Here is a 21,466-nt window from a genome sequence, read left to right on the forward strand (position 1 = left end):
CACACACACACACACACACACACACACACACAGAGGCAGAGACATAGGCCGAGGGAGGACCAGGCTCCTCGCAGGGAGCCCAGTGTGGGACTTGATCCCAGGACCCCAGGATCATGCCCTGAGCCAAAGGCAGACGCTCAACCATTGAGCCATCCAGGCATCCTGCACATGCTGGTTTTATTGAAAGATAACAGTCATCTGCAAAACACATAGCTTTTTCTTAGTTTACCCTTTATAAAAGAAAAGATCACAGGTAATTTTATGGTTCCTTATGAAAAATGCTCTTATAAAATAAGTTAAGCATTTACATATGTTTCTCTTATTTACAGCTCACCAGGACATGATTATAGCTTCTCAAGCTTATCTAAATTAAAAGATAATATATATATCAACATTTTTGATGAAATGATTATTGAAAAACATGAGGTAAATTAGAATAATTATAATAATCAATGTTGAACTGATTCTAAAGTCAAACTGAATGAAATCTAGTACCAGATTTGTAAATTTGCTTTTAGATGCAATGTCTATTTCCAACATTATAAAAAAGGATTTGGGGTAACTTGAAATAAAATCAGACATATGGCAAGTCAGTTAAAAAATAATAGAGATCATAAACCACATATAAGAGGAGGAGTAAATATACCAAGAATTTGGGAGAAGTAGGTTTCTGCAATTGAAACTAACACTTAAATGTGAGCTTCCTGGTACCAAAATAAATGAAATGAAACAAAAATTGGTTATATAGTTCTCATTTTCTGATCAAAGAAAATACACAACTTCCTTAGAAGACACCAAATTATTCTTAGGACTAAAACCCAGTTCTACTCAATCAAATTTTAAAAATTACTGAATGTCTTCCTCATAGATAAGCAAAAGCTCCTAACAACACTAAGTGCAAGCTCTCAAATAAATATTAGCTTCCTTTCTACTAAAGTTGGCACCAGAAGTATAAAGATGCCTATCCATTATGTCTCCTCTTTTGGGACTCTGAATTTTTGTTTTTGTTTGTTTTTTAAATTGGAGTTATATTTGCCAACATATAGCATAACACACAGTGCTATCCCGTCAAGTGCCCCCCTCAGTGCCCATCACCCAGTCACCCCAACCCCCTGCCCACCTCCCCTTCCACTACCTCTTGTTCATTTCCCAGAGTTAGGTATTTCATGTTTTGCCACCCTCACTGATATTTTCACTCCTTTCCCCTTTATTCCCTTTCACTATTTTTTATATTCCCTGTATGAGTGAAACCATATAATGTTTGTCCTTCTCCGATTGACTTACTTCACTCAGCATAATACCCTCCAGTTCCATCCATGCCAAAGCAAATGGTGGGTATTTGTCGTTTCTAATGGCTGAGTAATATTCCATTGTATACATAAACCACATCTTCTTTATCCATTCATCTTTCGATGGACAGCGAGGCTCCTTCCACAGTTTGGCTATTGTGAACATTGCTGCTAAAACCTTGGGGTGCAGGTGTCCCAGTGTTTCACTGCATCTGTATCTTTGGGGTAAACACCAGCAGGGCAATTGCTGGATCATAGGGAAGTCTATTATTAACTCTTTGAGGAACCTCCACACGGTTTTTCAAGGGCTGTACCAGTTCACATTCCCACCAACAGTGCAAGAGGCTTCCCCTATCTCTGCATCCTCTCCAACATTTGTTTCCTGTCTTGTTAATTTTCCCCATTCTCACTGGTGTGAGGTGGTATCTCATTGTGGTTTTGATTTTTATTTCCCTGGTGGCCAGTGATGCAGAGCATTTTCTAATGTGCTTGTTGGCCATGTCTATGTCTTCCTCTGTGACATTTCTGTTCATGTCATTTTCCCATTTCATGATTGGATTGTTTGTTTCTTTGCTGTTGAGTTTAATAAGTTCCTGATAGATCTTGGATACTAGCCCTTTATCTGATGAGTCATTTGCAAATATCTTCTCCCATTCTATAGGTTGTCCTTTAGTTTTGTTGACTGTTTCTCTTGCTGTGCAGAAGCTTTTTATCTTGATGAAGTCCCAATAATTCATTTTTGCTTTAGTTTCTCTTGCCTTCATGGATGTATCTTGCAAGAAGTTGCTGTGGCCAAGTTCAAAAAGGGTGTTGCCTGTGTTCTCCTCTAGGATTTTGATGGAATCTTGTCTCACATTTAGATCTTTCATCCATTTTGAGATTATCTTTGTGTATGGTGAAAGAGAGTGGTCTAGTTTCATTCTTCTGCATGTGGATGTCCAATTTTCCCAGCACCATTTATTGAAGAGACTGTCTTTTTTCCAGCGGATAGTCTTTCCTGCTTTGTCAAATATTAGTTGACCATAAAGTTGAGGGTCCACTTCTGGATTCTCTATTCTGTTCCATTGATCTATGTGTCTACTGTCTTGATGACCACAGCTTTGTAGTACAACCTGAAATCTGGCATAGTGATGCCCCCAGCTATGGTTTTCTTTTTCAATATTCCCCTGGCTATTCGGGGTCTTAGCTGATTCCACACAAATCTTAAGATGATTTGTTCCAACTCTCTGAAGAAAGTTCATGGCATTTTGATAGGGATTGCATTAAATGTGTAAATTGCCCTGGGTAGCATTGACATTTTCACAATATTAATTCTTCCAATCCATGAGCATGGAATATTTTTCCATCTCTTTGTGTCTTCCTCAATTTCTTTCAGAAATGTTCTGTAGTTTTTAGGGTACAGATCCTTTACCTCTTTGGTTAGGTTTATTCCTAGGTATCTTATGCTTTTGGGTGCAATTGTAAATGGGATTGACTCCTTAATTTCTCTTTCTTCAGTCTCATTGTTAGCGTATAGAAATGCCACTGACTTCCAGACATTGATTTTGTATCCTGCCACACTGCCGAATTGCTATATGAGTTTGGCAATCTTCGGGTGGAGTCTTTTGGGTTTTCTAAGTACAGTATCATGTCATCTGCAAAGAGGGAGAGTTTGACTTCTTCTTTGTCAATTTGAATGCCTTTTATTTCTTTTTGTTGCCTGATTGCTGAGGCTAGGATTTCTAGTACTATGTTGAATAAAAGTGGTGAGAGTGGACATCCCTGTCATGTTCCTGATCTTAGGGGAGCTCCCAGTGTTTCACTATTGAGAATGATATTTGCAGTGGGCTTTTCATAGATGGCTTTTAAGATGGTGAGGAATGTTCCCTCTATCCCTACACTCTGAAGAGTTTTGATCAGGAATGGATGCTGTATTTTGTCAAATGCTTTCTCTGCATCTACTGGGGGGATCATATGGTTCTTGTTTTTTCTCTTGCTGATATAATCAATCACATTGATTGCTTTACGAATGTTGAACCAGCCTTGTATCCCGGGGATAAATCCCACTTGGTCATAGTGAATAATCTTCTTAATGTATTGTTGGATTCTATTAGCTAGTATCTTGTTTAGAACTTTTGCATCTGTGTTCATCAGGGATATTGGTCTATAATTCTCCTTTTTGGTGGGATCTTTGTCTGCTTTTGGAATTAAGGTGATGCTGGCCTCATAGAATGAGTTTGGAAGTATTCCATCCCTTTATATCTTTCAGAACATCTTTAGTAGAATAGGTATGATTTCTTCTTTAAACGTTTGATAGAATTCCCCTGGGAAGCCATCTGGCCCTGGACTTCTGTGTTGTGAGAGGTTTTTGATGACTGCTTCAATTTCCTCCATGGTTATTGGGTTGTTCAGGTTTTCTATTTCTTCCTGTTCCAGTTTTGGTAGTTTGTGGTTTTCCAGAAATGCGTCCATTTCTTCTAGATTGCCTAATTTATCGGCTTATAGCTGCTCATAATATGTTTTTAAAATCGTTTGTATCTCCTTGGAATTGGTTGTGATCTCCTTTTTCATTTGTGATTTTTGAGTCTTTTCTCTTTTGTTTTTAATAAGGCTGGCTAATGGTTTATCTATCTTATTAATTCTTTCATAGAACCAACTCCTGGTTTTGTTGATCTTTCTACAGTACTTCTGGTCTCTCTTTCATTGAGTTCTGCTTGAATCTTTATTAAGTCTTCTTCTGCTGGGTGTAGGATCTATTTATTGTTCTTTCTCCAGTTTCTTTAGGTGCAAGGTTGGCTTGTGTGTTTGAGTTTTTTTCAATTTTTTGAGGGATGCTTCTATTGAGATGTATTTCCCTTAGGACTGCTTTTGCTGTATTCCAAGTATTTTCAACGGTTGTATCTTCATTCTCATTAGTTTCCATTAACCTTTTTAATTCTTCCTTAATTTCCTGGTTGACTCTTTCATCTTTTAGCAGGATGGTCTTTAACCTCTACATGTTTGAATTTCTTCCAAATTTCTTCTTGTGATTGAGTTCAAGTTTCAAAGCATTATGGTATGAAAATATGCAGGGGACAATCCCAATCTTTTGGTATCAGTTAAGACCTGATTTTGACCCATATGTGGTCTATTCTGGAGAAAGTTCCACATGCTCTTGAGAAGAATTGTATTCAGTTGCGTTTGGATGGAAAGTTCAGGAAATATCTGTGAAATCCATACACTGTGGTCCAGTGTATCATTTAAAGCTCTTGTTTCTTTGGAGATGTTGTGCTTAGAAAATCTGTCATTTGCAGAAAGCATTGTGTTGAAGTCTCCCAGTAGAAGTGTATTATTATCTAAGTATGTCTTTACTTTGGTTATTAATTGATTGATACACTTGTCAGCTCCCACATTAGGGGCATAAATATTCATGACTGTTAGGTCCTCTTGTTGGATAGATCCTTTAAGTATGATATAGTGTTCCTCTTCATCTCTTACTACAGTCTTTGGGATATACTTTAATTTATGTGATATGAGGATGGGTACCCCTGCCTTCTTTTGAGGACCATTTGAATAGTAAATGGTTCTCCAACCTTTTATTTTCAGGCTGTAGGTGTCTAAAATGAGCCTCTTGTAGACAGCAAATAGATGGGTCTTGTTTTTTTATCCAGTCTGAAACCCTGTGTCTTTTGATGGCATCATTAAGCCCATTCACACTCACAGTTACTATTGAAAGATACAAATTTAGTGTCATCATAATACCTATTCAGTCACCGTTCTAGTGGCTTATTTCTTTGGGCTTCCTCTTTCTTTTACAGAGTACCCCTTAATATTTCTTGCAGAGCTGGTTTTGTGGTCACATATGCTTTCAGTTTCTGCTTATCTTGGAAGCTCTTTATCTCTCCTTCTATCTGAATGAGAGCCTTGCTGGATAGAGTATGTATTCTTGGCTGCATGTTCTTCTCATGTAGGACCCTGAATATATCCTGGAGCCCTTTCTGGCCTGCCAGGTCTCTTTGGAGAGGTATGCTGTTAAACTAATATTTCTTCCCATGTAAGTTAGGGATCTCTTGTCTCTTGCTGCTTTAAGGATCTTCTCTTTATCTTTGGAATTTGAAAGAGTGGGGGGAGGGGCCTGCAGTGCTGATTCTCAGGTATGTGCACAGCTCGGTGGGAGCTGTTTATCCTGTGAGGTCCCTGTTCCCTGGAGGCCCCGCTCCATCACAGGAACAGAGTGACACCAAGAGGTGCAGCCACACTGGCAGCGGCCAGCTCTCCAGCCCTGGAGTCAGCTCCCGCAGTAACTACTGCAGTCTCCCAGTCTGCACTGGCCTCGATCTCTGGGGTGGGGGACGCTGACCTGCACAGCTGGGGGCACCCAGCGGCAGCGGCATCCTCGCTGTTTGTGCTCTCCCCGCCTCTGCCTCTCCCAGTGGGGGGGGGGGGCGCGCAGGATCTTGGGCTGTGTCCCCTGGCACCCTGGGATCCAGCGCCTGTGCTGCTGGAATCGCGCTCCCGGGGCGCAGCCCCCTCCGCCCGGAGCCACCGCCCAAGCTGCTACCGGGGCCCCACCGGGCGCTCCAGGCCTTTACCGAGCTCGGCCTCTGCTGTGCGGCAGGCTCTCCCCAGGGAGCCCCTCCTCTGTTAGTGCCCCCGGAACCTGGAGGCCCCCCTGACCCCTGCGGTTCTGCCCGGTTTCCCTGCTGAGCACTTTTCCATCCGGGAAGAATCCGGTATGGATTTTTAAAGTTCCTGCTTCTCCGGGGCTGTGCTTTCCTGTCCTGGAGGCTCTCACAGCCCGGCTTTAGCCTGGTTCCTCGCGGGAGGGGGGCAGGGGGCTCCCCAACTTGATTCTTTTTTATTTTATTTATTTTTCCTTCTTCCTACCTTGTTAGAAGCGCAAACTCTTCTCTCTGTAGCATTCCAGCTGTTCTCTCTCTAAATCTCAGGTCGAATTCGTAGGATTAGAGGATGATTTGAAAGTTAACTAGGTAAGTTGGTGGGGACAGGTGACTTGGGGACTCTACTCCTCTGCCATTTTGCCCGCCCTCTCCTGGGACTCTGATTAAATGCCCTAATAGAAATGCTCTCCAAATCCTATGGCAAATGCTGCTGAAAGAGCAATTAATTCTATCTGGAGGGATTGGGGATAAGAGGGAGAGAAGTTGAACTAGACCCTTCAACTATTGTTCAAGAATGAGCCTTCTCAAAGAAACATAATGTCAGTGTCTTCCAGTGCAGTTTTCCAGGAGATGCAGACACACATTCTTATTAAAACATTTTCAAAAAAAAAAATAAATAAATAAAATAAAATAAAACATTTTCTATCAATTCTACATAAAGGTTGGAGATAGAAATATTGAACAGTAATTTGGTGATGGCCATTCTCCAAAGAGTTTAATTGAGTAGTTTCTGATTATCTAAACTGTTAATGGTTAGAATTTGGGAAACCCAAAACAGTGCCTAACAGACTTTCTCCTGCAAAAGTGAATTATCTCAATGATCAATTTGACCAGAATCGAATAGTAGTTAATTAATAGTTCAATTCTTATAAGTGCTTTGTGTTGTTAGTGAATGAAATCTGTAGGCTTCAGGTATCAGACATCTGTGACAACATTGGTATGCTCTTTAGGAAAGGAAAAGTGTCTGACATGTATTCTTGCTTTCCTCTCATGCAATGGTTTACAAGGTAACTATAGGCCCAAACATTCCATTTTCTCATAAAAGACCAGATCTAGGCTGAGCCTCAAGTTGATCACCCAGTTGAAAGAAGATTTTGGTTTATCATCAGTCACTATTCTTTAGAAAACAGTTTCTTCCCATGCCTCAATCTTCCTCTTTTCTCTGCATTTCTTTCTTCTTCCTGCTGTCAACTATTTCTTACTTCCTGTGGGTCTCTCCTTCATTAGTTAACTTGTTAGCAAGAAGCTGAGGACTTGGAAGTCTCACAGACATGTGGCCTAATTTTAGCACGGGGGATGAAAAAGCTGGGCTGAGATGAATTTGAATCACTGTCTCTCTCATAGTAGTAGGAATATTTTAAGACCATGAATTTATCTCTAAAATATCTTAGGCCAGATTTTTTATATTAGGTTATTTTTATTTTGTGTTATTTTCTATATATTTTTATACATTTATATCTTTCTTGATCTACTAGTTATCTAATACTGTGTTTTTATATTTTCAAATGTTTAAGTGACTCCAGTATAAATTTTTGATATGATTTTAAAAAAATATTTTATTTATTTATTCATGAGAGACACACAGAGAGAGGCAGAGACATAAGCAGAGGGAGAAGCAGGCTCCCCACAGGGATCCTGATATGGGACTCTATCCCAGGACCATAGGATCATGCCCTAAGCCGAAGGTAGATGCTCAACCACTGAGCCACTCAGGCGTCCCTAAAGTTTTTTATTTTAAATTCTAGTTTTATTTTAATTCTAGTTTTATTGGATTATAGCCAAATTTTGTGATTTTTAATAATTGGTACTATGATTTTTGAAAAACATAACTCTTTAAACATGTTATTTTTAAAGTTTAATTTTATGCTTTTTCTAGAGTTTACAAGCCACTCCAGACAAATTTAGATTATTCAGATGCAAGAAATTCAACCCTATATTTCCTAACTGAATTTGTATTGGCAAAATTATTCTGGCAAATATTTTGCTTTCTATCCAAGGGGAAATAAATAGTAGAGACAAAAGACTAAAAAGGAAAAAAAAGTCAGCACTTCAGATCATGAAACCACATATTGCTAGTATCACCCCGGAAGCCTCTTTTGTGCTCTCCCCCAAGTTACTTCCTCCCCACGAGTAACTATCCTAGCTTCTTTTTTTTTTAATAATAAATTTATTTTTTATTGGTGTTCAATTTACCAACATACAGAATAACACACTATCCTAGCTTCTAACACCATGGTTTAGGTACTACTTATTTTTGAACTTTGTATGATTGAAATCTCATACAGTTTGCGTCCATCTGTGAATGACTTAGTTTTCTCTACCTTGTGTTTGTGGGAATCATCTGAAATGCTGCTCATAGTTGTATAGTATGTTTTTGTAGGAATATACAACAACTTTTTAATGCATTCTACAACTGATAATTTGCTTCTTTCTAGTTGTCAGCTCTTATATTTAACACTAATATAATTGGACTTGGGGAAATGAATCTATTCATTTCTGTTGGAAATATACTTAAGAGTGAAATTGCTAGCTCAGATTGTGCATATGCTCAGCTTTAGTAGTATAATACCAGTTTCCAAAATGGTTGTGTCAGTTCATACTTCCACTACCAGTTTATGAGAGCTCTGACTGATCCATGTCCTTGTTACCTAGCATTGTCTGATATTTTCATTTCAAACATACTGATCAAAGTAATCATATCACCTTATGGTTTTAAGTTGCATTTTAATGATAACTTATGAAATTGAGCACCATTTTCTACATTTATTGGCCATTTTGATATCCTCTTTTGTGAAAGATATGTTCAAGTATTTTGCCTATTTTTTCACTGATTTTTAACAGTGTATAATCTGGATATGAGTACTTTGTCAGATATACATTCTATAAGTATTTTTCCCATGCTGGCTTGTCTTTTTTGACTTTTAAATGTGTCTTTCTATGAACAGAAAATCTTGATTTAATATAGTGCAATGCAGTGGTGGTGCTTTTTTGGTCCTTTTTAAAAATATTGTCCACTTAAGGTCATGAAGATATTATCCTGAGGTTGCTTCTAAAACCCGAATCATTTTACCTTTTTCACATTTAGATCTAAAATCCAACTGATTGATTTTTATGTGTCTGTGAGATAGAGGTCAAGATTACTTTTTTCCCGTAAAGATATTCATTCAGTTGACCCAACACCATTTATGGAAAGGAATGTACCCTCCCCCATTGCACGACAAAGTCACCCTTTGTTGTAAATCTGGTGACTGTATAAATGTGGATTTATTTCTGGACCCTCTATTATGTTCTATTGGTCTATTACCTATTCTTACATTGATACCACACTCTTTTCATTACCAGAGCTTTGTGATAGAAACCTGTTTTTCAGCTTTATTTTTCTTCTTCGAGATTGCTTTGGCTAGGAGTGCCAAGTGACTCAGTAGTTAAGGTCTTTCTTTGCTCAGCTCATGATTCCAGGTCATGATCCTGGGATTGAGCCCTGCACTGAGCCCTACATGGGGCTTCCAGCTCAGCAAGGAGCCTGCTTCTTCCTCTGCCCCCTTCCTTGCTCATGCTCTTTCTCGCTTTCAGATAATAAATCAATTAATAAAAATTTTTAAAAAGACTGGCTACTCTTAGCCATTTGCATTTCTATATAAATATTAATATATGTACTATATATAACATATATAGTATGTACTATATATGTACTATATAGCATATATATCATATATATATATTATATTATATGTATATATATATATGTAAGCTGGAGAACCAGAAAAGCAAGTGCTGTAATTCAGTTTGAGTACAAAAGTCTAAGGATGGAGAGACTGCTGGTGTAATCCCCAGAGTCCAAAACACTTGAGAACTGGGAGCTCTGATGTCCGAGAGAAAGAGATGTCTGAGAGAAAGAGAAAGAGAATTTGCCTTTCCTCCACCTTTTTGTTCTATTCAGGCCCTCAAAAGATTGGATGATTTCTGCCCACATTGATAAGGGCTGATTTTTACTCAGTCTACTGATTCAAGTGCTAATCTCTTCAGGAATACCCTCACGTACACACCCAGGAAACATGTTTTACCATCTCTGGGCATCCCTTAGCTCATTCAAGTTGACATGTAAAATTAACTATCACAATTTCCTTTTCCTAATTTACACCACAATGGGGCCTAAGCACGCCTAGAATCTATCATACTATTCTAAACAGACCAAAATGGTTAATTTCTCTTTGTACACAGATGGATGGTTTAATTTAACAGGATGGCCTATTGTTTACTTCTTTAATGATAGGTCCTGGAAGTGAAAGGCAAGCTCTAGCCAAGGCTAACAAGGGGACAGGGAAGAAAGGAAATCACACCAATCTTGCAAATCTGAAATTCCTGTGATAAAACGTGATTAGGATCTTGGGAAAAATAAAATCTGTCAACTAGCATAAGGAACAACATATCAAGCAGTCTATCATTGCAATCACTTCTCAATAGAGAAAACTTTCTTAGAAACTCACTGGGCTCAGAAGATTGGTTGGTAAATCAGAGAAAACTGAATTGCATGGTCTTAAGGGCTTACGTTGAGGTAGCCTTGGGGATCACCTGTTTCCAGGAGATATGCCATGCACTTAGATTACTTAGCTGTGTCAGAAAACCTGCTTCTTTTTGACCACATTATATCAACCATTAAACTTATACCGAGTCTATTTTTCTCATTAATCTAGCATCCATGATGCTATTCTCCTCTTTGAAAGTGTCCTCATCATTTCAACATATTTTCACTACCATTTAACATCTTAAAATGTTGTTAATGGTGATGATGTCTTTGGGGTTGAATTAAGATAATTTTTTTCTCTGTATTCTGTAGTGTATTTTCAAAGTTTGCTGCATAGAGCATATCTACTGCAATCATGTAAATAGCTGTCCATAGGCCATAAACTCCATAATAGGTCATTATTTTGATTTAAATAGTCAATTATCTTTTAAAGAAATTAAAAAGAGAGAAAAAATGTTTTCTGTTTACTCTTTGGTTTCTTTATTTAAAAAAATGATTTTTATACTTGTAAATTGGTGAAATTATTCATCACATAGTATGAAGTACATAATAGAAAAATTATTCATATTAATAGGATCCTTATTTCAAGAGCTGCAGTAGTCATTCACATATAAGGAAGAATTGGCTCGGATCCATTGTCTTCCCTTTCTCTGCTCTTCTGCAACAATCTGAGGTAATAGAAAATGATTATTTGCTAATTATTCTCAGTTTTCACCTCTGGCTAATAGAAACTTACTGTTTGTTTATCTTTGAATTAGATTCTGTGATTGACATGTTGGTAGGTCAGTTAAAGTGATCTTGTGTTTGAGTGCCACTGAGATGTTGGAGTGTTTAAATGTTTACCTGTATCAAGAGACACCCACAAATTTATTTCTTACATCTTTAGAGTGTTCATTGATAAAGAATGACCTAGCCTTAGGTCATTTTTTTTTTTTTGCATAGCCTTAGGTCTTAAAGCAACATTTATATTTATATTTGCATATAATAGTTTTTAAGGACTAGAGTCACAAATGTTCTTTAATTAACAATAAATGATTAATAATGTTGCTTTGTGACCATGGGTTCCAGGAATTTCAGCTCCTCAGTGTTGTTTATTGGTAATGAGACAAATAATTAGCACCAGTCTCTGTCATATTCCAACAAGATTCTCCTGTTGAGTTATGTAGCACAAATATGCCTTCGTGACCAGCAAAATATAAAAGCCCCATCTTAGACTCCATTTTGGGTTTTGTTACTCACAGAGCTATGCCAGACACAGAAGTTTCAGAAATGAATTTTCTACCTCAAGGAGCTCACTGTCTGTAGAAGAAAGCTAATACTTGAGTACAACCTGATAATGCTTTAGTGCCTTTGATAGGGGCATGAGATAGATACTACGAGAACATACGGTAGGGAGTACCTTATTCTTCCTAGCTTGGAGGATGTGGGGGGTATACAGAGGAGTCAGGGCTGAGTAAGATGGGTATGAGGAGGAGAATGAATGGTCAGTACAGAAGAGATAATTTTTTAATCAATTCCTTAAAGACGATTTGCCAAACAAAAGAGGGCATTTGACTCAGAAGGAATTATTTTGCATTCAGCTATTTGCCACAGAATATCTGACAGTGATTCAAGCAGTCTATTTATCTCACTTAAAAAGAAGTCTAGACAACAGTGCAGCAGCTCAAGAACATCATTACAGGCAGCTCAGGTGGCTCAGCGTTTTAGCATCGCCTTTAGCCCAGGGCCTGATCCTGGAAACCCGGGATTGAGTCCCACATCAGGCTCCCTGCATGGAGCCTGCTTTTCCCTCTGCCTCTCTCTCTCTCTCTCTCTCTCTGTCATGAATAAATAAATAAAATATTTTTTAAAAAAGAACATCATTACATCACATAAATATCGTGTATCTTTCATCCTCATAATTGCAAATTGTTTAATGCACCTCCAGCCTCATATTCATGTTGTAGACAAGAGCAGGGTGAAGCAAGAAGGGGCAGTGCCTGTATCAGGAAAATAGACACTTTCTCAGAAAACCCTGGTGGACTTCTTACATTTATGTGACTTGGCCACCATGTGCCTGTTATGTTGCTACCTAAAATTGTTGGTGAGAAAGGACAAAATGGATATTAGGGAGGAGAGGAGAAATGTCTGCATAATGTGCCATCAAGAGGGATGTCATGGAGGAGCATGTTTCAAGTACAAGGGCTGCAAATAAAGAGCAATAGAAATTTAAGTTGTTGGAGGTACAGGGCTTCCTACATCTATAAATTTCTGGATATCTCTCACTCTCAGGCCAGACTCTAGGATAGATAGTTGAGAATGTGAACTTCAAAAGTAGACAGACCTCATTAGCTGTCTGAGTTTGCATAGATTACTTAAATTCTGTGAGCCTCAGTTTCCTTATCTGCAAAATGGAGATAACTCTATCGACTTCATTGAAAGATATGATCTATATCAAGCACTTGGCACAGTGCCTTGACCATAGTAAGTGCTCAATAACTATTAGCTATTACTATTAGTTATTATTATTGTAAATCAGCTCCTACCTTCACACACACATTCAAGAATAGCCAGGGAAATATTAAAAAAGAAAACCATAGCTGGGGGCATCACTATGCCAGATTTCAGGTTGTACTACAAAGCTGTGGTCATCAGGACAGTGTGGTACTGCCACAACAACAGACACAGAGATCAATGGAACAGAATAGAGAACCCAGAAGTGGACCCTGACCTTTATGGTCAACTAATATTCGACAAAGCAGGAAAGACTATCCCCACTGGAAAAAGACAGTCTCTTCAATAAATGGTGCTGGGAAAATTGGACATACACGTGCAGAAGAATGAAACTAGACCATTTTCTTACACCAGACACAAAGATAAACTGAAAATGGATGAAAGATCTAAACGTGAGACAAGGTTCCATCAAAATCCTAGAGGAGAACACAGGCAACACCCTTTTTGAACTTGGCCACAGTAACTTCTTGCAAGATACATCCATGAAGGCAAGAGAAACAAAAGCAAAAATGAACTATTGGGACTTCATCAGGATAAGAAGCTTTTGCACAGCAAAAGATACAGTCAACAAAACTAAAAGACAACCTACAGAATGGGAGAAGATATTTGCAAATGACGTATCAGATAAAGGGCTAGTATCCAAGATCTATCAGGAACTTATTAAACTCAACAGTAAAGAAACAAACAATCCAATCATGAAATGGGCAAAAGACATGAAGAGAAACCTCACAGAGGAAGACATAGACATGGCCAACATGCACATGAGAAAATGCTCCACATCACTTGCCATCAGGGAAATACAAATCAAAACCACAATGAGATACCACCTCACACTAGTGAGAATGGGGAAAATTAACAAGGCTGGAAACCACATATGTTGGAGAGGATGTGGAGAAAGGGGAACCCTCTTGCACTGTTGGTGGGAATGTGAACTGGTGCAGCCACTGCGGAAAACTGTGTGGAGGTTCCTCAAAGAGTTAAAAATAGACCTGCCCTACGACCCAGCAATTGCACTGTTGGGGATTTACCCCAAAGATACAGATGCAATGAGATGCCGGGACACCTGCACCCCGATGTTTGTAGCAGCAATGTCCACAATAGCCAAACTGTGGAAGGAGCCTCAGTGTCCATCGAAAGATGAATGGATAAAGAAGATGTGGTTTATGTATACAATGGAATATTATTCAGCCATTAGAAATGACAAATACCCACCATTTGCTTCAACGTGGATGGAACTGGAGGGTATTATGCTGAGTGAAATAAATCAATCGGAGAAGGACAAACATTATATGGTCTCATTCGTTTGGGGAATATAAAAAATAGTGAAAGGGAATAAAGGGGAAAGGAGAAAAATGAGTGGGAAATATCAGAGAGGGAGACAGAACATGAGAGACTCCTAACTCTGGGAAACAAACTAGGGGTGGTGGAAGGGGAGATGGGCAGGGGGTGGGGGTGACTGGGTGAAGGACACTGAGGGGAGCACTTGATGGGATGAGCACTGGGTGTTATTCTATACATTGGCAAATTGAACACCAATAAAATATAAATTTATAAAAAAAAGAAAAGAAATTGAAAAAAATAAAATTATGTCATATGTTACTCAAGTTACCTATCAATAAAAACTACATTTTGCCTGATTTAAAAAAAAAAATCCCTCCTCTTATGGGCCTATGGGTTGTCCTTTCTGCTGTTATATTTTCTCTTCTCTTTCTAGACCCAATATAAAATGTAACATGGTCTTTTAGCATCTTCTCTGAGCCTGAAATGGATCTTCTAAGAACTTCTATGACTCTGTTAGGGTAACTTGCATCCTCATTTCATCCCTTTCTTACATTTGCCCTTTCCACATAGTGCATATAAAACAGGGACTCAGGGTGTCAAGGGTGTCTGTGAATAGACCACCATGAAGAACCTGATCATCCTTGTGCAGGTATATATTAATAGACCTAGCACGTACTTACCCATGCAAACCTATTTTCTCCTACAGTATAGAAGACTATACTGTACTTGCTGATGTATGTATATATTTGTACAAAATCTATTATATTGCTATATTCTTTCAGATTAGTGGAACATTTCAAGTAAATATTCCACCAGTTTTGCTTGGATATACTTGGAGTAAGACTTATGTGTCTCCAAAAGAAGATAATAATGGGCAGAATTTAAAAGAATGTATTTTCTTAAATATTTTTGCTACCATTGAACCTCAAATATCATATGTCACCTGTAATCCAGAACTAGACAAGGTAGGTTTTGCATTGAATTGTTTTTATATGGGATCCCTGGGTGGCGCAGCGGTTTGGCGCCAGCCTTTGACTCAGGGCGCGATCCTGGAGACCCAGGATCGGGTCCCATGTCGGGCTCCCGGTGCATGGAGCCTGCTTCTCCCTCTGCCGGCTTCTCCCTCTGCCTGTGTCTCTGCCTCTCTCTCTCTCTCTCTCTGACTATCGTAAATAAATAAAAATAAAAAAAAATTAAAAAAAAAAAAGAATTGTTTTTATGTGTCCTATTAAAGAAATATAAACTGTCTTAAAAACTAGTAATAATAATTTCAAAGCTGGTAAAAATGAACATCAGTTCTTGATATTTTCCTGTGGGAAAAATATAGTACAATGTTGAAATATTTTGAATTTTATTTTAGTTTTCAGATCTAACAGATGTCTTGGAGAGAGCACAGATTTTCAAAAAAACTTGTAAGGCGATGTTTCCCAACCGAAGAATCACAACTACTGTCTTTAATAGTGAAGGGATACAGATCTTAGTAACAAGATATATCAAAGCATTAAATCCACCTCAGCAATTCCTGGATATGTTTCTTCATGATTCTAGTGCCACACTTGTAAGATACGTATTTTGGTAGCTTTGTTGATATATAATTCACATACATAAAATTCACCCATCTAGGGTGTACAATTCAATGGTCTTTAGTGTATTCAGAGTTGTACAACCATCACCATAGTAAATTTTAGAACATTTTCATCACTCTAAATTTATATTCATTTTCATTTGTTTACTGTTTTATATTAACTTTGAGCATAACTTTCTTCCAAAATTGCTTTGCTTTCAAAGACAGTTTCCTGAGAGAGAAATCATTTATGTTGTAGTATGTCCTCCTGAACCCCACATAGGGGAGAAGATTTCTTGCAGATTCCCTTCATTCCGGCCCCCTTGGACGAGAGTCACTGTTGCTACAGGAGTTCATGTGACCACACTAGTTTTGTAACATTTCTACCAAACTTTGAAAAATGGCACAGAAAAATTCCTTTGACTTCCAGGCAAAGTTAACAGTTATGTTGCTAAAGGGTTGTGTCCTTCTAAGGATTGCTTCTCACTGTATGTGAGAATAAAGAAAGTAGGTTATATTATTCCCTGTAAACTGCCAATATAGCACTTCCCACTCCATCCCTATGTGACTTTTTCTTTATGCATATTTATTTACCAGCTGACAAGAAAGACATATACTCAAAATTGAATTTCATATAAAATGAAGATTTATTCACTTGACTCAAAACCTCCTTCCACTTTGAGAAAGGAAAATGTGATATCAGAAATATATCTCCTCTTTGAGAAAAGAATAAGCTTTGCTTAAAGGCCATCCATGAAAAATTGCTTATATCTTTTGTTTATTTGGGTTTGATTGAGTCAATTGGTTCACCTCAGAATATTTATATTATTTGTCCACTATCAAGCTCCCTTAGCTGGACTCTTCAGGATAAAATCAGAAGTTCTAATTTAGGTTGCCTTTTGCTACACTCTGCCTTTCCATCATGAGTTATGAGTTTCTTCCTGCCTGTTTCCTGTCACCCAAAGTCCAAGGAGATAATAATGCTTTAGATTTATTTCAAAGACAATCTTTGTCTTTTTAAAAAATACATATAAATAACTCAGCAACTTTGCTCATGAGGGACTATGAACTATGTTTAATAACTGCAGGAAGTCAGAAACATGACCAATGCAGGAGGTAATTAGTGCACAAATAATGGTTATTATAAATCATTGGAAATGTCAGTAAACTTTCTGTATTGACTCATTATTTATTTGTATCCCTTTCTCATTTCCTACATTAGTCTGAGTCCTTGTCTCCAGCCCTGTAGGGGGAACAGTCCACAGTTGCACCAACATTTTCCTACTTCAACAGCTTGTAACAAGCTTATATTAGTAAAAGTAATTCTGATAGATTTGGAACTTAAAAGCAAATCAAGGGCAGCCCCGATGGCGCAGCGGTTTAGCGCCGCCTGCAGCCCAGGGCATGATCCTGGAGACCCTGCATGGAGTCCCAGGTCAGGCTCTCTGCATGGAGCCTGCTTCTCCCTCTGCCTGTGTCTCTGCCTCTCTCTCTCTCTCTGTCTCTATGAATAAATAAATAAAATCTTAAAAAAAAAGGCAAATCAAATTTTTGCTATTCTTCAATATTTTTCTTTTAAAAATTTAGCAGTTTTTAAATTTTTTTTAATTTAGCAGTTGTAACTTAAAGTATATATGTAATCTATATAATGTATATATGTATACAATATATATAATATATGTAATATATGTAGTATATACCATGTTTAAAAATTTAATAATTTATTACAGTGAAGTGTAATGGTTAACAGGCATGTTCTGGAGTCCAACTAATTTGGGCTTCTTCCTGCAAGACTCCATACATTGTGTTGGCTCTGTGACCTGGGCAAATTATCTTAGCACTCTATGCTATTTCCTCTTCTGGAAAACAATAATAATAATAATAATAATAATATGTATTTCATGGGCTTGTGGGATACATTTAATGTGATGGTATTGCATGTAAAACACTGTGCTTGGTGATGGATATATATATATATAGTATACACTTAATAAATGTATGTTAATATTATTTTAGGACCTCATTGCTCGCTTTGTATCTTTGATTCCTATCGTGCCTGATATTCTGGATGAAAATGATGGTTTTGATATATGGATGACATCAGAGGTAACAAATTGTATTTTATATATTTTTAAGATTTATTTATTTGAGAGAGAATGCACGTGTGTGTGAGTGGGGGAAGGGCCAGAGGGAGAGAGTGTCAAGCCGACTCCCAATGAGCATAGAGTGCTCACAACCCATGAGATCAAGACCTGAGTGAAAACCAACAGTTGGATATTTAATCAACTGAGCCACCCAGGTGCCCCATTATGTTTTACAACTAAAATATATAGTACTCTTGCTTTTTTCCTAAAGAAACACTTTTTTTTAAAGAAACACTTTTTAAAAGTATTATGCACTTATGAAATACTTTGTCTTGTGAAATTTGAAAGCATTTGATAATTTAATATATCATTTTTAGCTCTATAACAATCCATAGAGATAATTCTTAAACTGGAACAATTTTATTCAACATTATAAATGGTGGCTTATGAATATTTTAATTCAATGGGAATTCCAGGAGTATGATATTATGACATCCTCCAGAGAGAAATATGGTTTGTCACTATGGAGCTGGACAGATGCTGAGTCTAGGGCAAATATATTCCATTTCTCAGAAGCTTTCCTCAGTCTCTCCACATCTGAATGAAGAGCTTACATAGCAATGTTCTTTTTTAGCACTTGGATTAAAATTCTCTTTAGATCAGTTGCCAAATAGAATACAAGCCCCATGAAATATTTGAGACACATTTATACTAAAAATTTGTAGATTTAATTGGTCACCCTATTTTTTCCCAAAATCCAGCAACTCTAATTAGAGCAGTTTTTTCATTCCACCTTAAATTATATTTAGTTGTTTCTACACCACACTCTGTATATATAGCTCTCAAGTTTAATCTCCGAATGAAGAGGTAGTCCTGATTATTTATTTTTATATTTTTATATACATTTAGCAAGCATTCAAGAAATAACTTTTATTTGAAAACTACTAGTATGACAGGAGCCTAAGAGAGGGGCACTTTCCACCTGGAACCAATGGTCCTGGCACTTCTCTAGAATGATTTATTTATTTATTTATTTATTTATTTATTTATTTATTTATTTTTAAAGATTTTATTTATTTATTCATGAGAGACACAGATAGAGAGAGAGAGAGGCAGAGACACAGGCAGAGGAGAAGACTCCATGCAGGAAGCCCAACACGGGACTCGATCCTAGGACTCCAGGATCACACCCTGGGCGGAAGGCAGGCACCAAACTGCTGAGCCACCCAGGGATCCCCTCTAGAATGTTTTAGAGGCTAAAGTTGAGCTGAAATGGATTTAGGGGGGGCACCGGGCTAACTTAATAAGTCAGCTACCCAGTCTCCTGCTATGTGAGAACAAGGGAGACACAAGCATGTGTTTCCAGTGATTCAGTTATTAAAATCTAGTAGAACTCAAAGAGGTGTCATTAACTTTAGACTCTTCTGAGACTTTCAGACCTAACAGAATGTATTCATGGATATTATGATCCTGCAGAACATTGAAAGAGCCTCTAAGATATCTAACAAATAACCATAAAAATAACTATTTGGGTAAATACCTAATACTCCCGAGTCTCCCTCCTGCATACCCCCAATCCAAACAATGCTCCTAACCAAGAGGTTAGTGATTACAAGTGGGATTGATTACAACGGAATTCCTCTTGGCTAATGTCTTCCCACTAACGTGAACTCTTTAGCCATGAGATGCCCATGTTGTATGACTAACTAGACTGCCACAGGACAAGTGATATTTTCTCCTACCTAACACACAGTCTCCTTCAACCACTTAAGAGCTGTATGACCTAAGATAAGGGATTATACAGGGATTTTGAATGGATAGCACATATGCAAGGTATCTGGAATTCAGTATGTTAGTTACCTGTTCTCCCCTGTTCCCTCCTCCTATGACATCCAGTCAGGGGAGCCTCCTTGGCCTGACACTGAATACTACTGGTATTCTGCTCTTCACTCTTCTGTTCACACTTTTTTTTCAAAGGAGCACATTACCATCCTCCCTAATCTCCATTCCTCACCATCACATTCAGCCAGTGTGTAAGGATGTAGCCATATCAGTTTTTAAAACATTGAAATGCTTTCATACTGATTGGTAAATAGTCACTGCCAAGAGCTCCTGGGGTCCCCCCATCCCCCACCTCCCTGGCCACCAAAGCCCTTCCTCTAGGACTATACTGAACGGAAAGGCACAAGTCCTGTCTAAATGTTGCAGCTGCTATTCAATAACAATAGACTATTGCCATATAAACATTTGGGCCCATATATGTAGTTAGATCTTCTTGATTTTTTTAAGGGAAGCCAGAGCTCCCAATTTTAAAAGATATTTCAGGGCCAAGCAAAAAACACACTTATAGACTAGAACTAGATCATAGACTACCAGTCTACCACCTCTGCTATGCTTTCCTCTTTTGCTACAACTGTTTTACTAGGCACCCTATATTTGACTACAGATCTTTCAGTTGAAGAAGTTTCAGTCATTTTCCTGATTGGGCTTCAATTTAGTCCTCTTCCTCTCCTTGAGTTGAGAGCACTCTGCTGGTATGGGACAAACCAAAGGATCCCTTCCTCTAAAAACTATGTGATTTCCTATCAGATGAGGTTTCTTAAAATAACAGTCTGTATGTCTCTGTTTGCCAAAAGCAGTTTAATATTTGTCCTAAATATAAATATCCTATTTTTGTTTTTGTTTTGTTTTGTTTTTATTTATGATAGGCACACAGTGAGAGAGAGAGAGGCAGAGACACAGGCAGAGGGAGAAGCAGGCTCCATGCACCGGGAGCCCGATGTGGGATTCGATCCCGGGTCTCCAGGATCGCGCCCTGGGCCAAAGGCAGGCACCAAACCGCTGCGCCACCCAGGGATCCCTAAATATCCTATTTTTGGATGATGAACTATTTGGTCACTTACACAGTATCCACATTAATTGTCCCATAGTAAAGGTGATCCCTATAGTCCAAGTTAGTGTTCTCCACAGTGTTTTCTCAAGCAGAAGGTACCAGAGCTTTCAGCTTTTCAGTCAGTCATCCTAGCAACCTGGCAAAAATATGTGTATTTGAAGCTGGGAAGAGTAGAGGGGCTCTCAATCTATTGGATGCTTATATTATTGATCTTTCTCTTCTTTTTCTTTTGGCCTTGTTCCTTTTGCTTTGCCTCAGCGCTGTATCAGTCTGGCTATTGGAAATAAGGAAGAGCATGCCATACTACTCTGTAATTTCTTTCTGTATTTTGGAAAGAAAGCTTTGGTCCTCCTGGGGACCTCAATGTTGGAAGTAAGTGCTGGAGTTAATATTTAAATAGTGTAAACAAAACTAATCAGCCTTCAGCTGCAAGTTTAAAAGACATCAACCCTGGTTTTCCATCTTTTCACAAGCTAATTGAGGAATTTCATGGGCAACCAGTTATTTAGTTAAGAGGATAATGATGGCTCATCAAAATGATCACAATGTAAAGAAAGGCTTTACTTTTGTCTGTAAAACTGTACTAATGATAGTGCTTCTTCATGGGGTTAAGAAGATATTAAGTTACATTGTGCATATGTGACACTGAGAACAGTAGCTTGGTTCATGGTGCCATTTCAATAAATTTCACTTCAGT

At 38.1% G+C, this 21,466-nt stretch overlaps 1 protein-coding gene across 40 annotated transcripts in view; it reads left to right on the forward strand.

Annotated features, from left to right (window-relative positions):
• Positions 1–21,466, forward strand: part of CC2D2B (coiled-coil and C2 domain containing 2B) — a 108,200-nt gene that overhangs the window by 74,513 nt on the left and 12,221 nt on the right. For 32 of the 40 annotated variants that reach the window (XR_005380453.1, XR_005380454.1, XM_038578316.1 and 29 more), the window contains 6 exons: positions 330–426; positions 11,029–11,127; positions 15,011–15,193; positions 15,589–15,786; positions 17,809–17,898; positions 21,028–21,141. Coding sequence is in view for 35 of the 40 variants with exons in the window: in XM_038578316.1 (XP_038434244.1) it covers positions 330–426; positions 11,029–11,127; positions 15,011–15,193; positions 15,589–15,786; positions 17,809–17,898; positions 21,028–21,141 (781 nt within the window). In the remaining 5 variants the exon portion in view is untranslated. Of the gene's footprint in view, positions 1–329; positions 427–11,028; positions 11,128–15,010; positions 15,194–15,588; positions 15,787–17,808; positions 17,899–21,027; positions 21,142–21,466 lie in introns of those variants that run through there. The other 8 variants (XM_038578298.1, XM_038578301.1, XM_038578297.1 and 5 more) reach the window with 8 other exon arrangements.

The sequence above is a fragment of the Canis lupus genome, chromosome 28, assembly GCF_011100685.1.
Source record: "Canis lupus familiaris isolate Mischka breed German Shepherd chromosome 28, alternate assembly UU_Cfam_GSD_1.0, whole genome shotgun sequence".
In the NCBI taxonomy this organism is placed as follows: Eukaryota; Metazoa; Chordata; class Mammalia; order Carnivora; family Canidae; genus Canis; species Canis lupus.